At 41.5% G+C, this 20,027-nt stretch overlaps 1 protein-coding gene across 1 annotated transcript in view; it reads right to left on the bottom strand.

The window, feature by feature from the left end:
- cubn (cubilin (intrinsic factor-cobalamin receptor)) overlaps window positions 1-20,027 on the bottom strand; it is a 362,173-nt gene that overhangs the window by 163,059 nt on the left and 179,087 nt on the right. The window contains exons 35-39 of the mRNA XM_069931217.1: window positions 18,768-18,951; window positions 16,275-16,449; window positions 10,448-10,626; window positions 9,072-9,278; window positions 5,265-5,405 (exon numbers count right to left, since the gene is read on the bottom strand). Coding sequence (XP_069787318.1) covers window positions 5,265-5,405; window positions 9,072-9,278; window positions 10,448-10,626; window positions 16,275-16,449; window positions 18,768-18,951 — 886 coding nt within the window. The remainder of the gene's footprint in view (window positions 1-5,264; window positions 5,406-9,071; window positions 9,279-10,447; window positions 10,627-16,274; window positions 16,450-18,767; window positions 18,952-20,027) is intronic.

Below are 20,027 nucleotides of genomic sequence, written 5' to 3'. Positions count from 1 at the left end.
AATGGTGAGAGATTGCAGTATATTGTTGAGCAGAGGGATTTGGACATTCTTGATTGTGCATTACTAAAGTTAGTTTGCATGTGCAACAGGTTTTCATGAAGACCAATGGAATGTTGGTCTTTATTGTGAGAGGTATTGAATTTAAGAGCAGGGAGGTCCTGTGGTACCTGGACCGGGTACTGGTGAGGCCACACCTATCATACTGCATGGGGTTCTGGTTTCCTGAATTGAGAAAGGATATATTGGCTTTGGAGGTGGTACAGAGGAGGTTCACCAGCTTGATTCTGGAGATGAGAGTCAATAAAGAGAGATTGAACCAATGAAGAGAGATTGAGTACTATACCCACAAAAAATCAGGAATGAGAGGAGATATTATAGAAATGTAAAACTATAAAAGTGACAAATATGATAGGGGCAAAGAAGTTGTTTCCACTGGTTGGTAAGTCTAGAATCAGGGGAAGTAGACTCAAAATTTGTGGTCGTAGATTTAGGAGAAATTTGTTTTCCCAGAAGTAGTAAATCTTGGAATAATTTTCCCAAGGAAGCAGTAAAGGATGCCTCATTAAATATATTTAAGGCACATGTGGTAGTACAGATTCTATCACCAATGTGTATATGTACATATGTACAGATGGTAGAGTAGGATGATTGTGATTGGCTGAGAGTGTAGCCACACCTACTGGCAAGTCTTAAAGGATTGCTCCTAGCCAGACCAGGTCATTCTAAACTGGTCGACCTACTTGTGATATGCTCCAGTCTTTTAGTTAATAAAAGCCTTGGTTTAGATCAACAAGTCTGGTTCTTTCGACGCGCATTACAATTTTATTAACTAAAAATAAATTTTGAGGGGATGGAGCGTATGCTACGGCTGGAATGCCTTGACATTGACCCACAGTCAGTTACAGCCTCGAATGATTTTAAGCACTGGGTGAGGTGCTTCGAAACATACTTACAGCTCTCTGATCCTGCCGTGATAGAGGACAGCCATCATCTACTAATATTTATGATTATGGTGTCCCCGAGAGTCTACCAGAGGGTCCAGAACGTGACCACTTACGCCATAGCCATGAAGGAGCTGGAAGGGCTCTACAAGCGACCAGTGAACAGGGTCTGTGCTCGGTACAAACTTGCTACAAGGAGGCAACAGCCCGGTGAGTCCTGTAAAGCTTATATTCAGGCACTAAGGGCAATGGGCAGGGTCAGTGCCTGCACAGACAGAACTGCTGCGGAGACCACAGACAATCTCATTTGGGATGCCTACGTGGCCGGGGTTCAATCGAATGAGGTGAGGCAGCGCCTGCTAGAGCACGGGGGAAGAAAACCTAGTGGATGTGAACCGGATCGCAGAGATGATGGAAACTGCGGTCTGAAGTATGGACATGTACTCTCAGGGCTGGACCCCACACTCTAATGTAAGTAGGATGCCCTCCCTCTACCCTACTACTGCTGTTACGCTGCCCGATGCAACCCCAAAGTGTTATTTCTGCGGGAGGAACAAACACAGCAGGTCCCAGTGCCCGGCGAGAAAAGCCAGGTGCCAGGTGCCTTAAAAACAGCCACTTTGCTGCAGTCTGTCGCTCCAAAATGGCCGCAGTCAAACACAGTGCCTTGTGTGAAGACAAAGCACCACTCTCCATTTCAAACACTTTTTCCTCAGAGCTCTCGTCCAATGAGAGCGAGGATTCCACCGCGCGGCAACGCCTGACGTCACGGGGCAGATGCCAAGCGCGCAAGGTACAGCCCATCCTCACCGCAATGACGTTCACCCTAATGTCCGACCAGGCCCCAGCCCCAACCTCAACTCCCGCAGCCGCCAACCAGGAACCCGCAGCTGCCACCGACCAGGGACCCGCCGTCGCCGCTGACCGGGGAAACACTGACGCTGCCAACCCGGTACCCGCCGACGCTGGCAACTTGGGTCCTGACGCTGCCAACCGGGGACTCGCCACCGCTGACATCCCCACCACCGATGACAAGCAGTGACCCCCAACACCTAACTTTGGCTTCAGGCAGCAACACCACCTCCCCGACACTGTTTTTTCAGGCCCCACTGTTTGCGTGACATCATCACGCAGGTCTCCACTGTCTACATTACAAGTCTCTGCATCAATAACCCTTGACCAGGTCTTCCCCCAGCCCCTCACAAAAGCAATGGAACTAATTAAAGTGCATGGACACTATTTCTTCTTTGGCTTGGCTTCGCGGACGAAGATTTATGGAGGGGGTAAAAGTCCACGTCAGCTGAAGGCTCGTTTGTGGCTGACAAGTCCGATGCGGGACAGGCAGACACGGTTGCAGCGGCTGCAGGGGAAAATTGGTGGGTTGGGGTTGGGTGTTGGGTTTTTCCTCCTTTGCCTTTTGTCAGTGAGGTGGGCTCTGCGGTCTTCTTCAAAGGAGGTTGCTGCCCGCCAAACTGTGAGGTGCCAAGATGCACGGTTTGAGGCGATATCAGCCCACTGGCGGTGGTCAATGTGGCAGGCACCAAGAGATTTCTTTAGGCAGTCCTTGTACCTTTTCTTTGGTGCACCTCTGTCACGGTGGCCAGTGGAGAGCTCGCCATATAACACGATCTTGGGAAGGCGATGGTCCCCCATTCTGGAGACGTGACCCATCCAGCGCAGCTGGATCTTCAGCAGCGTGGACTCGATGCTGTCGACCTCTGCCATCTCGAGTACTTCGACGTTAGGGATGAAAGCGCTCCAATGAATGTTGAGGATGGAGCGGAGACAACGCTGGTGACACTATACCAATTGCTTATTTGACTCTGGGTCAACTGACAGTTTTACTCGGCCAGACCTGGCCCACTGTTGCGGACTAGCTATTCTCCCCACTGCACAGAGAATTTCATTGGCGACCAGATCACTCTTGACTGGGGTAAAGGGGTACTGTGTGGCGACCCTGAAAGTCCAGGGCATCACGTTCACAGACTTCAAACTATTAGTACTTCCCCAAATGTGCGCCCCTGTTCTGCTGGAACTGGATTTTCAGCGCCAATTTCAAACCATTTCCCTGCACTTTGGGGGGCCTCACGTTCCGCTCTCTGTCTGTAAAGACTCCACCCCGGGAACCTCCTGCCAGCAGCAGCCCAAGCCACCCGCCCCCCGCGCCCCGGGGTCTCACCTATAGTCTCACCTATAGTCTCTCCACCCTTTGAGTTGCTCCGCCAGCACTTTTCGCAAATCTCACTCCTGGCTGGAAGCCTGTGGCCACCAAAGCTGGCAATATAGTTCTGAACATAGGAAATATATCACAAATGAGGTGCCCAGACTGCTGGATGAGGGCATTATCAAACCTAGCTCAAGTCCATGGAGGGCCCAGGTAGTAGTTGTTACAAACGGGGAGAAGCCGCAGATGGTGGTTGATTACAGCCAGACAATCAACCGCTTTATGCTCCTGGATGTGTACCCCATTTCACAGATCACGGATGTGGTGAATCAGATCACCCAATACCAAGTATTTTCCATCACTGACTTACGTTCGGCCTATGATCAGCTCCCGATCCGCTGAGAAGACCGACCATTCACGGCCTTCGAGGGGAATGGGCGGCTGTATCAATTCCTCAGGGTACCTTTTGGGGTCACAAATGGTGTCGCGGTCTTCCAGTGGGAAATGGACCGGATGGTGGACCAGAACGGGCTGACAGCTACTTTCCCGTATCTGGACAATGTCACCATCTGTGGCCATGACACGGAGGATCATGATGCCAATCTTGAGAAATTTTTTCAGACTGCAACTCAGCTGCACTTGACCTACAATTTCGACAAGTGTATCTTCCGGACCACTCGGCTCGCAATTCTGGGCTGTGTGGTGGAGAACGGTGTGGTCATGCCGGACCCTAACCGCATGGGGACACTTGCACCCCCCCACCCCCCCCCCACATCCAGAAGGCACTCAAACAATGTTTGATGTCCGATTTGATGCGGTCGAAGGCTGCTTCGGCTTCGGTTGACAGGGGGAAGGAGGTGGTCTTGATGAGTGGCCGTGCCTTATCGGCATAGTGTGGAACCCATTGGGCATAGTAAGAGAAGAAACCCAGCTATAACCAGCTGTAACCCACGCGGTAATGGGCAAGTCGAAAGAGAGAATGCCACTGTCTGGAAAGCGGTCACGCTTGCCCTCTGGTCCAAAGGTCTCCCCACCACTCGCTGGCAGGATGTGTTCACTAGTGCCCTACATTCCATCCGCTCCATCCTATGCAACGCGACCAATGCCACCCCGCATGAAAGGATGTTCTCTTTCCCGAGGAAATCTGAGTAAGGTGCGACCATACTGGCATGGCTCACGGTTCCCGGTCCAGTCCTTTTATGACCCCACGTCCGGTACTCTAAGAATGACCCCTTGGTTGACCGAGTGACTCTGCTCCAGGCGAACCTGCATTACGCCTACGTTGAGTACCCAGGCGGACGGGAGGACACAGTCTCGGTAAGGGATCTAGCCCAAGCCGGATCAGACGCAGCAGTGCCTTTAACCCAACCTCCCCTATTCCTTTTCCCCCAGGTCATGTGCTTGAAAAGAGGGACCAGCAACACCCCACCAGCTCAGGCCAGACTGTCGACAACGCCGTTGGGGAATTGAGCAAAGCAGTGGCTGCACCCTACAGGTCTGCCAGCGACACAACTCCAACAACCCCAATCCCGGCGCCATGGCGGTCACGCCGGATGGTCAGACCCCCTGACCGGTACAGCCCCTAACCTCCATTCACCCTGTGGTCAGTTCTCAAAGAAGGGGTGAATGTGATAGTACAGATTCTATCACCAATGTGTATATGTACAGATGGTAGTGTAAGATGACTGTGATTGGCTGAGAGTGTAGTCACACCTACCGGCAGGTCTTAAAGGATTGCTCCTAGCCAGACCAGGTCATTCTGGACTGGTTGATCTACTTGTGATATGCTCCAATCTTTTAGTTAATAAAAGCCTTGGTTTGGATCAAGAAGGCTTTGGTTCTTTCGACGCGTATCACAGCACAGTTAGGCAGAATTTTGCAGTCAGCGAATTAAGGGTGAAAGGGAAAGGCAAATTGCTGAAACTGAGACCACGGACAGATCAGCCCATCATCTTATTGAATGGCAGAGTAGGCTCGACAGGCCGGATAGCTTCCTCTTGGCCCTCTTTTATGTTACTGAGCTCCAGGCAAACAATACATCCTGTTGCTGATAAATGTGAATGTCAAAAATACCATTTCATCTTCCTGTATTTATGCTTCAAAGAGTACTATATTGTGTGCACATACAATGGATTTAACTGTTTATGGAACTAAATTACCTTCAATGCTGGCTACAAAGTGCAATCTGAATCCTGAGTCACTGATAAATGCATCACTGTTGAAGGACACATAGGCTAAGTTGTCTGAAGTATCCATAGCATGAGGCAATGTGTTACCACAGTGCCTACCCAGCAGCCGCCCTGTAAGAGTGAAAGAAGGTTAGCTATAATAAAGTCTGCACTTTTCGCATCAAACAGGAGCCATCGAGTCATATCATACATCATGGTCAGAGGTTATTCACCCCACGACATCCAGTGGGGACACATCCATATTAATCCCACCCCACACTCAGCCCATTTTCTTCTATGCCTAAATGATTCAAATGCTGAACTAGATGCTTCTTAAAAGTTGTCAGCGACTCTGCTTCTACCAGCTAGAGCTGTCTGTGGGGTACAAGATACTTTCACCATCATAAATTAAATGAGAACCAACTTGAAGGTTGAAACAGAAGACAACCAATGCTGCCTTTGCATGATTTGCTCACGTGGTTCTGCTATTTTTCAAAATGTTAAGGTTGGCATCATCTACAGTGCAGTGTTTTTATTTAATTTCTTAATTTTTTTTTTACATTTTGATTTTTTATACTTGTCCCAAGATATCTTCATCACAAAATAAGTAATTATGGAGCACCAAACTGTAATATATTAATACTTCCATGTGTCATGCTTTTAGAAGTTAGGAAATAATTTCAAGCCTAGTCATCAAAGAGAATTCATGAACAACACTATTAGCAGGAGTTGGAATGTGGATCCTGGGTCATTGCAAAAACTCAGGTAGGGTCCCAGGAGCTTGTTTTGCCAGAAACTGCAATGCTTATACTGGGGGAAAAAATTACTTTATTGAAACAATGGAGGAAAAGACAAATGATGCAAGAAGATTTGTGGACATTTGGTAGGAACATTCAAGATTTGGTCAGAAGCTCAATTAGATATATATATATTGAGGGAACTAATTTTGATTCCTCACACTGTGAATGAAACATTGGGTTCGTGCTCTGAAAATTGTCGAGAGCTATTTATCAACCACCAGTTCATTCTCCTGATCTTCTTCCAGAAATTTTGGTTGTGCTTTCCCAAGGCATTCTATAAATCTATCTATTTAGGCAGGAGCTGACATGAAATTTGCAAAATTCAGATCCCCTTATGTACAAAATACTCAAATAAATATTTGAGGTATCGATGGCAGCATAATATTGGCCTTTAAATGAATTGCAGCAAACTGTTCCTTTAGAGCAAAAATCTAGAACTAGGGCCTAATGTTTAAAAATAATGTGAAAAAAATAAAAAATAAAAAATAAATAAATAATTTAGGTGATTCAGTATAACTTTTCTCTCAGAAATGTGTAATTCTTAGAGCCATTTGCCTCGATCAGTGGAAGCAGAGTTAAGGTAGAAGTAGGTCGGTACTTGATAAGAAACAGCTGATAGGTTACAATGGCTTGACAGGCATGTGGAGCTGAGGTTAAAAGCACATCTTATTAGCTGGAAGAGCAGGATCAAGGAGCTGAGTGATCTGGTCTTGATTCTAATCCATGTGCTTCTTTTCAATACCCCATTAAGGTTTTTTTAAAGGGGATGGGTGTAGTTCACAGGTTTTTCAGTGAAGAAACAAACTAATAAATTCCTCTTCACCATCCTCTCTGTCAATCCTATCACATTTACAGCCAATTTTTATGTCAGGCTCATGAAGAAGATATTAGATTTTCTGCCACTTGCCTGATTGAAAGATCACTAAGATGCTTTTCATCAAAAATATCAGGCCATGAAATTGTAGGGCTTATCACCAAACTGGCAACCATCCAAGGTATAACAACCCTTGGGCCTTACTACCCAGGGATATGCGCTGCCTTCCAGAACATGATAAAGAGAGTGTTGTATTGTCAGATTGAAGTTCAAAGTTAGAAGTTCAAAGTTCAAATTTATTGTCAGAGTACATACATCAGTGGTTTTCAAACTGCCCCCCTAAACTCACATTCCACCTTAAGCAATCCCTATGCCATAAGTGCTGTGTCATTAGGAAGGGATTGCTTAAGGTGGGATGTGAGTGGGAAGGGAAGTTGAGATGAAGTCAACAGTATTTCCTCTTCTTGAGAAAAACCAAATAAACCAATTAAGGGTTTTAATTTTACCCTAAAAATAACTGATAGTGTTTGAAAATAATTTTTCCAGAAATCTTCTAAACTAGGTCAAGTCCAAAACATATGTATCAATGAAGCCTCGAAAATTTTACATTTATCACATAATCAGAATAGAAGCGAGATAGTTTAACTTTTGAAATATGTACTCTATGCCCCACTTTGAATTGCAACAATGTTGCGCACAGAAAGAGGATTCATTAATCAAATGTAGAATAATGTCCCAGTCCTCATCTGTAAGTGACAAGTCCAAGTCATGCTCCCAATCACTCTTGATCTTAACTAGTGAAACTATTCTCAAATCCATCAAATCACTATAAATAATTGATATTGAGCTTCTATGACAAAAATGAAAGTCAAAAAGTAAATCAAGAATGTTTGTTTCAGAAATGCGTAAAAATCAGAGAGCTTGATAAATTAGTTGACCGCCCTTCTTGGGTGGAAATGGAATTGAATTTTTCTAAAAAAATTGGCAGTCCTAGTGCCCTTTTTCTAAATTAACAGTAATCCAATAATGAGGCATAGGTTGAGAATATGGGCATAATTTAGAAACATTTTTGGAATCAATAGTTTTTTTCTTGCCAGTCCTATTATAGCTAATCATCTTTTTTTTAACCTTCTTTATCAGAATCAGGTTTCAGGGAGTGGTGTAGACTGGGTTTTAAAAATTTTAAAGATCTTTTTATCCAAGATCATTTTGCTTCTTTCGAACAATTGAGGGCAAAATTTAAATGACCAAATATCCATTTTTTCAGATATTTTCATGTCAGACATTTTGTTCAGATTGTAACCACTTTTAACGAACACCAACAGTCTAATTAGAAGCACAGAATAGATGAACAGGCCTTCTACAAAATATGTACAACTTGATGCATTATGTTGCTAGAAATTAGTGAGGGCATCAGGGTCGGCACCAGAACATACGTTAGAGGGGGGCATTAGTAATTTTGAGGGGGCTACGGGGGGGGGGGGGGATTTGGTGTTGGCAGGGACCTGTCGACAGGGGTGGGGGTGGAGGTGCTGGCAGGGACCTACATGTCATTAATGCTATCTGCCCCTCCAATGTGGGGCATGAGGGCACTCTTTTTATTGCGTCAAGCGTCACCAGACACTACTGACACTTGACACATGCTAGTGACACGACTGGGGGCACATGGAGAGTCACAGGCTTGTGTCAACCTAAATGCTACTGATGTGGGAGGGAGTAGGGCAGGTCTGATGGCCAGTGATGGCTGCAACCATGGGGGGGCACAGCACCTCATTTGTGCGGCAATGCCCAGGAGTGCCCCTCCTTGGCACCAACGCTGGAGGGCATAAACTGAACACTACATATTTCAGTTTAAATGTAATCTCAACTGTGGTCCTCTGACCAGATGTAGTGATGTCAGTGATGGGCACAGGGATTAAGGCTCTAATATTCCTTGCAGGCACAAGCCCAATGATAGTTTTATTTTTATCTAACCCATGGCCAGAAGCTGATTAATGATTCTGATAAGACCTGATCAACTGTATTAGTTGAGCAAATGCTACAAATCTAAAAGGAAGAAATTGTAGTTTGTTTTAAATTGAATGTAAAATTATATTATTGGTTTATAAGAGAAATGTAGCATTAATCAATAAAATTAAAAGTGGCTTTTGATTTGTTGAAGCCAGACTAAGCCCTGATACTCACCACTTGCATTGTATTCTCGAATTTCCACAAAGTCTTTGGTACAATTGGTTGTGTTTTCCAGACTGAACACCTCAAAAGTAACAGTAAGATAATGACCCATGGGTCCCTCCAGAAGCCATTCACAATGAGAGTTATCTGGGTAACGTGAAGGAAACCTAGGGCTCTGAAGAGATCCACTCTGCCCGGATACCATTCCACCACAATCAGCTATTAGGGAGAAACATGGAAAAACAAATTAACTATCACTTTAACACTTGTCATTTAATTCTAGAGTGATATAATATATAATTAAAGCATTAATTCTTTTAACCCCAGGAGTCTTACATCACAGACTGGTCCCTTCATCTGAACTCATCCATGCTCACCAAGTTAGCATTAGGGTTCATCTGTTTTACTTCATTTAAGTCTATATCTTTGAAAACCTTCCCATCCACATAAATGCCCAAATAAATTTAAAACATCAGAAGTTGCCATTGCTTTGCAAAATTATAAAAATCTGGCAAAATTTCAATTCTGAACTGCTATCTTTTTGAAGTTCATTGGAATGATATCATTTGGATGATAGCCCTGATAATCTTTTAAAAATGTATTTCAATCATATCTTCAGTGAGAACTAAGTGAAATATACACATATTAAGCAGGCACCTAGATACTGCAAAAACTTGACCTTTAGTTTAAATTTTCTCCATGCCATTCTCCATGCAGTCTTTTTATATCTCACACATTTGTGGGTGAAGGGCTACATCTTGAGAGCTTCTGTTCTTTAGACCTTCAATAAATCTGGACACATTTTGTATAATTTTTCAAACACTGATAATTGGAGGAAGCACCTTGGTATCTAAATGTCTAACCCCTAATAAAAAGGGCAAATTTATGTGTAAAAATATCAAAGGAGATCCACTACCAAGAAGAATAACACACTCCTTTGAAGTTGTGACTGTCTGCAGCCAGATGCAATGACTTCAATGGCAATCAGGCACCTCAAATTCATCCTCAGTGACACAGATACTGCCACTGAATTAGGAATCCTCACCCAGACACAAGGCCACCAAGAGAGCAGTGGCATTGGTTTCTGGAAGTGCACTTAATGCTGGTTGCACCCCATTGGAGGCTTTCGGAGTTTAAACCAAGATATCAAAGCTCTGCGAATAAAATAATTTTAAAAAGATATATTTGTTCTGTATATAGTATTTATTCAATCACAGGGCTTGGCAATCTGTGAACACAAATCAGTGGTTCCTGCAGGATTTGGAATAATTGAAATGGATAACTAATGTTGACATATTTCAATCTCATTTCCCATCATCAAATGTTTCATTTCTTCCAAAAAAAAATTGTGATCCAAGTTTCAAAGATGATTTATAAAATTATTATACCTATTGAATATTTAGCTTTGAATCCCATATGGTTCACAGCAGCATTAGTTTGGAATCTCACATACATAATTGTGCCCGTAGATCTTTGACAGGATGGCTTTGTAGAGCCACAGAATCGTCCAATCAGAGGGGCATCTGAAGTACCTCCATCACGCAGTTCCAGGTAATCAAAGTCACATCTGATGAAGAAAATATCAGCCTTATTAAATCTATGAAACACAAATATATATTTTTCTATTTTAATGAAGTGCCAATGGCTTGAATTTGCACTGTAGATGCCATCAGCCACTGTAGATGTCCTGGCTTGGTTTATTGGGAGGCAAATCAGGTGCAAATATCAGTGAATCCTGCAGGATTTGATAAACACAGAAACTACTAATCTGTGTTGCACAGTGAATAATTAGCAATCCCCGTCAGGCTTAGTTTGTTACATTAGTGAATAGTTCAACAAGTTGGACAAGGAATCATCCTGTTGTAGCCTTGGTCTACTCTAAAAATATTGGGTGGGATGGTAGTAGAATTATACAACATATTTTAGAGCCTATGCTAAAGGGGGACAACTTCTTCCAAAACTGTGATTCGCTCCTGAAAATTTAGGACAATAAATAATTCTTCTATGATTCATCTGACTTAGCAAAATAGTATAGCAATGTTTAATATTCACGTACAAGTTGAACCATTATACATTTCTTCCCACTATGGATTATAGAAATAGGTACAATGAGGCAAAAAACCCCAGAAAACCTGAAGAATGGGAGATGTTTACAACTCAGCAAAGGAGAAACAAGAGGAAGAAAAATTAAAAAGTGTGAGGAATAATTTACAAAGAACGTAAAATCTGTCTGTAAATGCTTCTTCAACTATATAAATAAAATAGCAGTCAGAAATAGGTCAATGTATAATAAGGAATCAAAAATTCACAGGCCATTTAAAGAAATACTTTTGTTGTCTTAATTACAGAGGACATATGTAACTTGCAGAAATGTAAAGACCAATAATCTAATTAAAGGAAATTAATATTAATAAAAAAGTATGCTAAATAAATTATGCCACTGAAATCCCCAGAGATTAATCATTGACAATATACGATACGAAAAGAGAAAATGATAGGTACATAGGTTGTGATCTTCCACATTCTAATAGATAAATAGATTGGTTGGTGGCAAATGCAACCTCACCACTTCTGTGAGTGAGGGAACAGGACTAGATCAGCCTAACATCAAGAATAGGAAAAAAGCTGAAACCTACCATAATGGATGTGATAATAGAAAATATCAACAGCATTAGGCAAAGTCAAAAAGTCCATTTTATGAAAAGGAAATCATTGTTGACAATTATGCTGGAGTTTTTTTTAAGGATGTAACATAGAACAGATAAGGGATGTATGGATGTTATGTATTTCAATTTTCAGAATGATTTGATAAAATGTTACTTCATTGATAAGTACACAAAATTAAAGCACTAGGTATTGGGGTAATATGGCTGATAGACAAAAACAGAGCAAGAATAACTAGGTTTTCTCAGGATGGGAGCAGTGAAGATTGAAGTATTACCACCAATTCACAAAGTGAATCAATATTCTGAAAGAGGGAACCAACACAACATTCCCAAGATTGAGAAAAAGAGGATTCAGGGTGATTTCGACAAGATGAATGAGTGAACAGATTTGGTATAACTTGCATATGTATGAAGTTAACCACATTGGTGGGAAAAGTGTAAAGGTGGAGTTGATGTACAAAGGAACTTGTGATTGTACAGTGGAGATAAACTAAAGAAACACACAAAAATGCTGGAGGAACACCACAGCTCACGCAGAATCTATGGAAAGCAATAGGCAGTCACCATTTTGGGCCTCAGCCCTTCATCAGTGACTTGTATAGTGGCTACTGAAATCAAATAAACATACGAGCACAAGATCATAAGGCATTGAGTCTGTGCTACCTTTCAGTCATGAGCTGATTCATTTTCCCCACTCAGTCCCACTGTCTAGCCTTCATCCCATAACCTTTGATGGCCTGGATAATAAGGACCTATCAAACTCTGCTTTAAATATACCAAATTAAGTGGCCTCTACAGCTGTAAAACACCAAAATCTGCAGGCACAATATTGAAGTAAAAACACAGCAGGTCAAGCAGTCTCCTTTATATAGCAAAGGTAAAAATACATAACTGATGTCTTGTGCTTGAGCCCTTCATCAAGATATGGAAAAATGTCATTAGGCATCCAAACAAAAGAGTGGGGGGGGAGTGTGGTGGTGAAGGGGTGGTAACAAGACAGGAGGTGATAGGTGGAAAAGGGAGGAGAGGACAGCAGAGATCAAGGGGAGGAGGGATGGCTAGGTGAACAGAGGGGGAAGGGAGGGAGGAGAACTGGAAAGGGGTAGGGGAAGAGGAAGCAGGTAAGCAGAAACTGGAAAAGTTGATGTTAATGCCATCTGGCTGGAGCATGCTCAGACAGAAAATAAGCTGTTGTTCCTCCAATTTGCAGGTGGTCTTGGTGGGACAGTGTATAAGGCCATGGACAGACATGCAAGTGTGGAAATGTGACACAGACTGAAATGGTTGGCTACTGGAAGATCTCTGTTACTGTAGTGGATGGAGCGAAGGTTCTCAGTGAAGCAATCTTGCAATTTGCGCCCAGTCTCTTCGATGTAGAGAAGGATGCAGTAAATCAGTCCTATGGATACACAAGTGAAATGTTGCTTCATTTGAAAGGCCTGTTTGGGGCCATGGACTGAGATGAGGTAGGAAGGGGAGAGGTGTGGCCGCAAGTGCTGCACCTCCTGCAGCCACAGGGAAAGGTGCTGGGGCGGTAGGGTGGGGGGGAGGGGTAGGAGTTGGTGGGGAGGGATGAGTGTACACGAAAGTGGTCTCTATGGAAGGTAGAAAGGAGAGGGCGGTGGGATCCTGTTGTAAGTGCTGGAAATTCTGGGGATAATGTGTTGGATCCAGAGGCTGGTGGGGTGGCAGGTGATGATGAGGGAGGTTCTCTGTTTGTTACACCTGGGGCAGAGGGGGCCAGGGCAGATGAGCAGGAAATGGAGGAGTTGTGGTGAGGGCTGAGTGGTGGAGGGGAAGTCACGTTTATGGAAGAAGGCAGACATTTCAGAGATCTGGACTGGAAGACCTCATCTTGGGAGTAGATGCGGCAAAGATGGAGAAATTGAGAGAAGGGGGTAGAATTCTTGCATGGAACATGGTATGAGGGAGTGTAGTCAAGGTAATTGTGGGAGTTAGTGGGTTCGTAATATATGTTGGTGGAAAGCCTGCCTCCTGAGATGGAGACAGAGAGATCCAGGAAGGGGAGAGTGTTGTCTGAGATGGACCAGGTGAGTTTGAGATGGAATTGGCCACAAAGTGTATGAAGCTGTCAAGCTCATTGTGGGTGCATGAGGCAGCCCAATGTAGTCATCGATATGAGAGAGGAAGAGTTGAGGGGTGTTTCCTGTGTAGGCCTGCAGCATGGATTGCTCCATAAAGCCCACCAACAGGCAGGGTTAGCTGAGAATCATTCAGGTACCCATGGCTTCTCCTTTGATTTGGAGGAAGTGAGATAAACTGAAGGAGAAATTGTTTAAGGTGAGTGCAAGTTCTGCCATGTGGAGGAGGGTGGTGGTAGAGGGTGACTGGTCGGGTCTCTGGTCCAGAAAGAAGACCTTCTGTAAAGGGGATGGCAGTATAAAGAGATTGGACATCCATTGTGAAGATGAGGCAGTCCAGTTCAGGAATCTGAAGTCATTAAAGAGATGGATGGCATGTGAGGTGTCGCAGATGTAGGTGGGGAGGGATTGTACCAGGGGAGAAAGGATAGAGTCAAGGTTAGATGAAACTAGTTTGGTGGGACAAGAGCAAGCAGAAACACCAATTTACGCAGATTCACCACCTTCTGGCTACATTTCTGAAGTTGTTCTATCTTGTTCTAGATTCTCCCACATGGCAAACAACCTTTCTACATCTCCCCTGTCCATGTCTTTCAACATTCAAAATATTTCAATGAGATCCCTCCTCATGTTCCTAAATTTTAATGAGCACAGATTAAGAGTTGTCAACATATGGAAGTGAACTAACCAAACCAAAAGAAAAAAAAAATAGAACCATAAGCTTTGAGATACAGATGATATTTTTGAGTCTGGACAGCCAGACATTCTGCTTCATTGCATTGCCATAAGAGCAAGATTCCTAAAATGTTGGTCTTTTAGTGTTTTTAAGTTCCTGGAGTCATCATTGTGAACCTCCTTTGAAACCTCTCTAACATCAGTGCATGGCCAGGATAGAGGTTTCCCCTGGCTGCAGAGTCTAAAATTAGAGATTACAGTTCCTAGATAAGGACTAAAACACTAAAGCACTGGGTGAAGTATGAAGTTTTATCTTCAGAGTTAAATGACTCAGTGGAAATTCACTATCACAGAAGGCAGTGGAGGCTAAGTCATATATTTAAGAATAAAAAAGTTCTCTTGATTAAAAGGCATCAAGAAGGATGTGGAAAGAGTTGGAATAAGATATTGAGAAAGAGGATCAGCCTTCATTGCAGTGATCAGTAAAGCAGGCACAAAGGGCATAGTGACTTATTTTCCAACATTCTTACTTAAAAACACTAAAAGACCAAAATTTTAGGAATCTTGCTCTTATGGCAATGCAATGAAGCAGAATGTCTGGCTGTCCAGACTCAAAAATATCATCTGTATCTCAAAGCTTATGGTTCTATTTTTTTTTCTTTTGGTTTGGTTAGTTCACTTCCATATGTTCAGACAAAGCATTTTTTGCTTTGTAGCAAACAACGAAAGTCTGCAGATGCCTTAATTGCAGTAAAAACACAATGGTGGAGAAAATCAGCAGGTCAAACTGTGCACTTTATATAGCAAAGATAAAGATTGGTAACCAAAATTTTGGACCTGAGCCCTTCGTCAAGGTATGAGCAAAATGTAGGCAGGTATCTGGATATGCAGATACCATAGATCCTTGTGGGGCCAAACTGAGGCCTGGAACCAAACTGAGAGCAAGGAGCTGGAAGCAAACTTTTTGGTTTATATCTTAATTTTAAATTGAATTCTTCAACTATTTGCACATCCAAAGCGATAGGGCTGTTGCTGTGTTGTTCACAGGTCCGCTGTTTGGACTGACCTAGATTTTGTGATCATGTCAGATTAAACGTACTACTTAATTAATCTACTCAAAGCTTTTTGGCAAATCTTTGGGGTTTTTTTCTTTTTGTATGATTTATCGTCAGCAGGAAGTCCTATTCTTCTGTCATCAGATTTGGTATCCACAACACTCACATAAATTAGAAACATTAATAAAGAAAATACTTCTTCTTGAGCTATTACATCCTTTACTAGCATTCTTAGTTGAAACATTTTTGTCACGTGTACTGAGGTACAGTAAAAAGCTTCTTGTTCCATTTTGTTATTTTTATTTGCCATTTAAACTACAAGATGTACATTTTGTGAATTATATTCAAGTCTCATTCAATTACTTTCACAAGAATGATACCTCCTCCCTTCATTCCACTATCTATTGTCCTCTTCTATCAGAGTACACTTCTGCCTTGTCTTCTTAGCTTACTTTTTTCCTCCATTTCTCTACCTTCTCCTCCTCTGGGTTCTGTCATCTTTCATTCCAGTCCTGATGAAGGATTTCAGCCCAAAATATTAACTGGCTGTGGCTTCCATGCTTATTGCTTGACCCACTGAGTTTCTCCAGCATTTTTATGTGCTGCTTCTCAAGAATCTATTTTCCAATCAATAATTCATATTCAGAATTTTCATAACTCAAGTTTTCCAAATTTCAAAAAATAAAAGGATAAGAAATTCACAATCATTAAACTTACTCAAAATGAGGTTCAACGAAGAATGAGTTGTCAAAATCAAGCTGAACTGCTTCACCACTTGGAACTGTAATGGTCCAGATACAGTCAATGTTTTCTGGATAATTATTGGGGTAGTTCTTTGAGGCAATGTATCCAATAGCATTAGAATCAGAAATAAAAATATTTCTACCACAGGCTACAAAAAAGCAAATTGGATATTATTTTTTTATTTCAAAAATGGAAAAAAAAGCTTAATAAACAGTATCCACCAAAATAAGCATGGTTAGCAAAAAAAATAATAATTTTTGTACAGTCATAAATGTCAATGTATAAAGAAACATCGGTCTAGAATAATTCATTAAGTAACAATGGACTTTAAGGATTCTGAAAATCATTTCAGTTTGAAGGTAAAACTGACTAACTGCTCACCATTAATATTCTGCAAATGTACTTCTGATTATGTATTTATTACAACCATAACAGTTTAGGCTGTGATCATCCCATATGCATGATTAGATCAGTCTTTTACTAAGAAAAATTTCTAATCTATGTAATTGCTTTGAGAAATTCTCCAGTAATGACCATTCTTTCATCATTATTCCTAAATTATACAGTATTATCTGGCCCATTATATTGCTCAGAAAGGTTCCGTAGAATGAAAAGCATCCTTGAATAAAAGGAAATAATCCATTCCCCACTGGAGTACTAAACCACTCCCAAATAACATCATCTGAATGCTGTATAAAGGAGTGTTTAATAAATAGCTCCACTGTTCCCTGTTTGCCCAGACAATGTAGTTATTGTCAGTGTAATATTTGTTAAAATGTTACTTTGATATGTCCATGTTGTACAACATAGGTCAACTCAAAGAATATATGAAAACGTAAGCAAGTCAATGGTCACAATTTGCATCAAAACTTCCAAATTATTTTTATTGTTGGAATTTGTTGAAATTAACTCATTTATTCATGCAATGAGGTCATCTCGTTAGAGCGTCACAATACAAATCAAGGACATGTCATGATGATGGTAATGAATATTCTCAACTTTGGCTTTCTCCTCTGATCATTGTTTTAAATTAATAAATACCAGTGAAAATGAGTCCAGCACGGCAAAGTGAAACTTGCATTATTTCACTGAAGTTAATGCAAAAATAAAATTGAATCCAAGTCATTGTTCAACAGAGTGGTCACTGTAATTAATAGCTATAAACAATTTTTTTTTTTTTTTGGCTTGGCTTCGCGGACGAAGATTTATGGAGGGGGTAAATGTCCTCGTCAGCTGCAGGCTCATTTGTGGCTGACAAGTCCGATGCGGGACAGGCAGACACGGTTGCAGCGGTTGCAGGGGAAAATTGGTTGGTTGGGGTTGGGTGTTGGGTTTTTCCTCCTTTGTCTTTTGTCAGTGAGGTGGGCTCTGCGGTCTTCTTCAAAGGAGGTTGCTGCCTGCCGAACTGTGAGGCGCCAAGATGCACGGTTTGAGGCGATATCAGCCCACTGGCGGTGGTCAATGTGGCAGGCACCAAGAGATTTCTTTATTAAACACATTTGCCTCTAAAGAGGACAGACCCATTGGATAAAAATATTCTATGAATGATTTGCAATGATATCCTTGTTTTAAACTTATGCCAATTGTACAGGATAATTTCATACATAAAATGTATTTTACATCTGTCACACTGTTATTTTTGAATGAAGTTTTATTTTAGGGCTATGTAGCATTTTGAACTAAGGGAGTGGGAGAAGGATTTTTGACACAAGACTACAAACTGGTGTAAATCCTACAAAAGGAGTGCCAACAGGATACAATTTCCAATGATAAGCCTATAATCGTTATAATATCCAACTAGAGACTTGGTTATATTAGGTATATTTGGTCTGGTTTTTCTTTGGAACCTTGTACCTTCAAGATTACAAAAGGATCTAATGGAGTTCATGAGTAAGGAGGATTCCACTTGGAAGCAAAACCTGATTTACCGGCACAATTCAGAATAAATTTTACACAGAATTTGGTTACTAATATGGATTTCACTGATTAAAGAGGTTATGAGGTGAACAACATAGATAAATAAATATTGAAGCATATTCGAGTGAAAGGAATTGAATACATTTATGGGTTAAAAGGAGAATGGGAGGGAGTTTGAATGCACCTTAGACTGGGTACAAAAGCTGGAATTGCAGGTCTGTTTCTGATCTATAAATATTTCATGAAAAATTGTAAACATGCCAATTGGGAAAATCTTTTAAATCCTAAATGATGCCTTAAAATACATAGATTTGTTATTTAAATATATTGGCTTTAACAATCTAAGATGTTCAATTTCACAGTGGTTTATTCCACAAAACTGTCCTCAAACTTTAATAGGGCAGGGAAGAGGTGGACTGATTTTGGCTAAATTGTATGCTCAATCACACTCTGTATATGTTAGAGGGATGTAATAGAAATTTTATCTGGATAACGGATATAAGTAAGTCTAAATAATTAAGTGTCTCACATGTCTTTTCATCCACTCACCAAGATTTGAAGCATCATAAGTGAACTTGAACCCATGTCCTTCATTAATTCCATCAGAAAGGAAGTGCACAAAAAGCTGATTGTCTGTAGTGTTCATTATAGTTGGAGGGTTCTCACCACAATAGCGCCCGATCCCTTTCTGGGAGGTCAAAGCTGGGGAAAACTTATCAGGTCCATTCCTTAACTAGAATAGTAAACATACAGAATGGATTGGAAGCTTCAATTAAAAATTACAAGGAGACCTTTAAATGCAGGACACAAAAACGCCGCACAAACAATTTATCTAAGGTGATCAAATTTGACGAGTGATCAGGTAATTTTCTCATGACTTCCTTTCCAAATTATAAATTTTAATTTAATTTGAACATCTCGTGTTGAAACAGGTCCTTCTGGTCCATGAGGCTGTGCTGTTCTAATACACCCATGTGATCAATTAACTTTCGTCTTTTGGAACATGGGAGGAAATCAGAGCACCTGGAGGAAACCCATGCCGTCACAGTAGAATGTATAAACTCCTTTCAGAAAGTGACAGATTCGAACCCAGGTCACTGATACTGTAATAGCGTCGTGCTAATTGATGCACTAACTGTGCCATCCATTTGCAAGTATTTAATCTTTTGGACCAGTAAGTAATGACTCTTTCATGAAGTGACAGTGCAATATAATGAAATGCCTTGATGCTTCATTGAACATCAAAGTGAACCATTCAATTATAAATCTTTTCATGCATTTAAATATTGTAATTAATTTCAATCTGATCATTCATATTGTGCATTGATCAGAACCACACACACACTGCATGTTAAACTATGCTTTTAACTGTCACACAAACTCCCAACTTGGAGTCTGATGCAGGTTCTTGACCCCAAACATTGCTTCTTTGCTCTGGATTAGAGAACCAGAAAATCTTAGATCTTAAATTCAGTGCTTTGGCTGATGAAGGAAAGCACACCATACTCTATCCTTATGACACTGCCTGCTCACATTCCCATTTTCAGGGAATTATTTGTACTAAAAGTCTCCCTCTCCAACTATACTCTCCAGGGTCCTATCATTCACTATGCATGCCCTGCCATAGATTAACTTCCTACTTGTTATTTCACACTTGTCCAAGTTAAATTCCATTTGCCATTCCCTTAACCACATTTCCAGTAGATCTATAACCTATAATAACCTTAGACAATTTTATTCACTCTCCACCAAATATGGTGTCATCTGCAAAGTTACTCCTCATGTCACCAACATTTGTATCCAAACCAT

Source organism: Narcine bancroftii, chromosome 1 (genome assembly GCF_036971445.1).
Source record: "Narcine bancroftii isolate sNarBan1 chromosome 1, sNarBan1.hap1, whole genome shotgun sequence".
Lineage (NCBI taxonomy): Eukaryota > Metazoa > Chordata > Chondrichthyes > Torpediniformes > Narcinidae > Narcine > Narcine bancroftii.
Note: the sequence above shows the minus strand (reverse complement) of the source record. Positions and strands in the feature narration are given on the sequence as shown.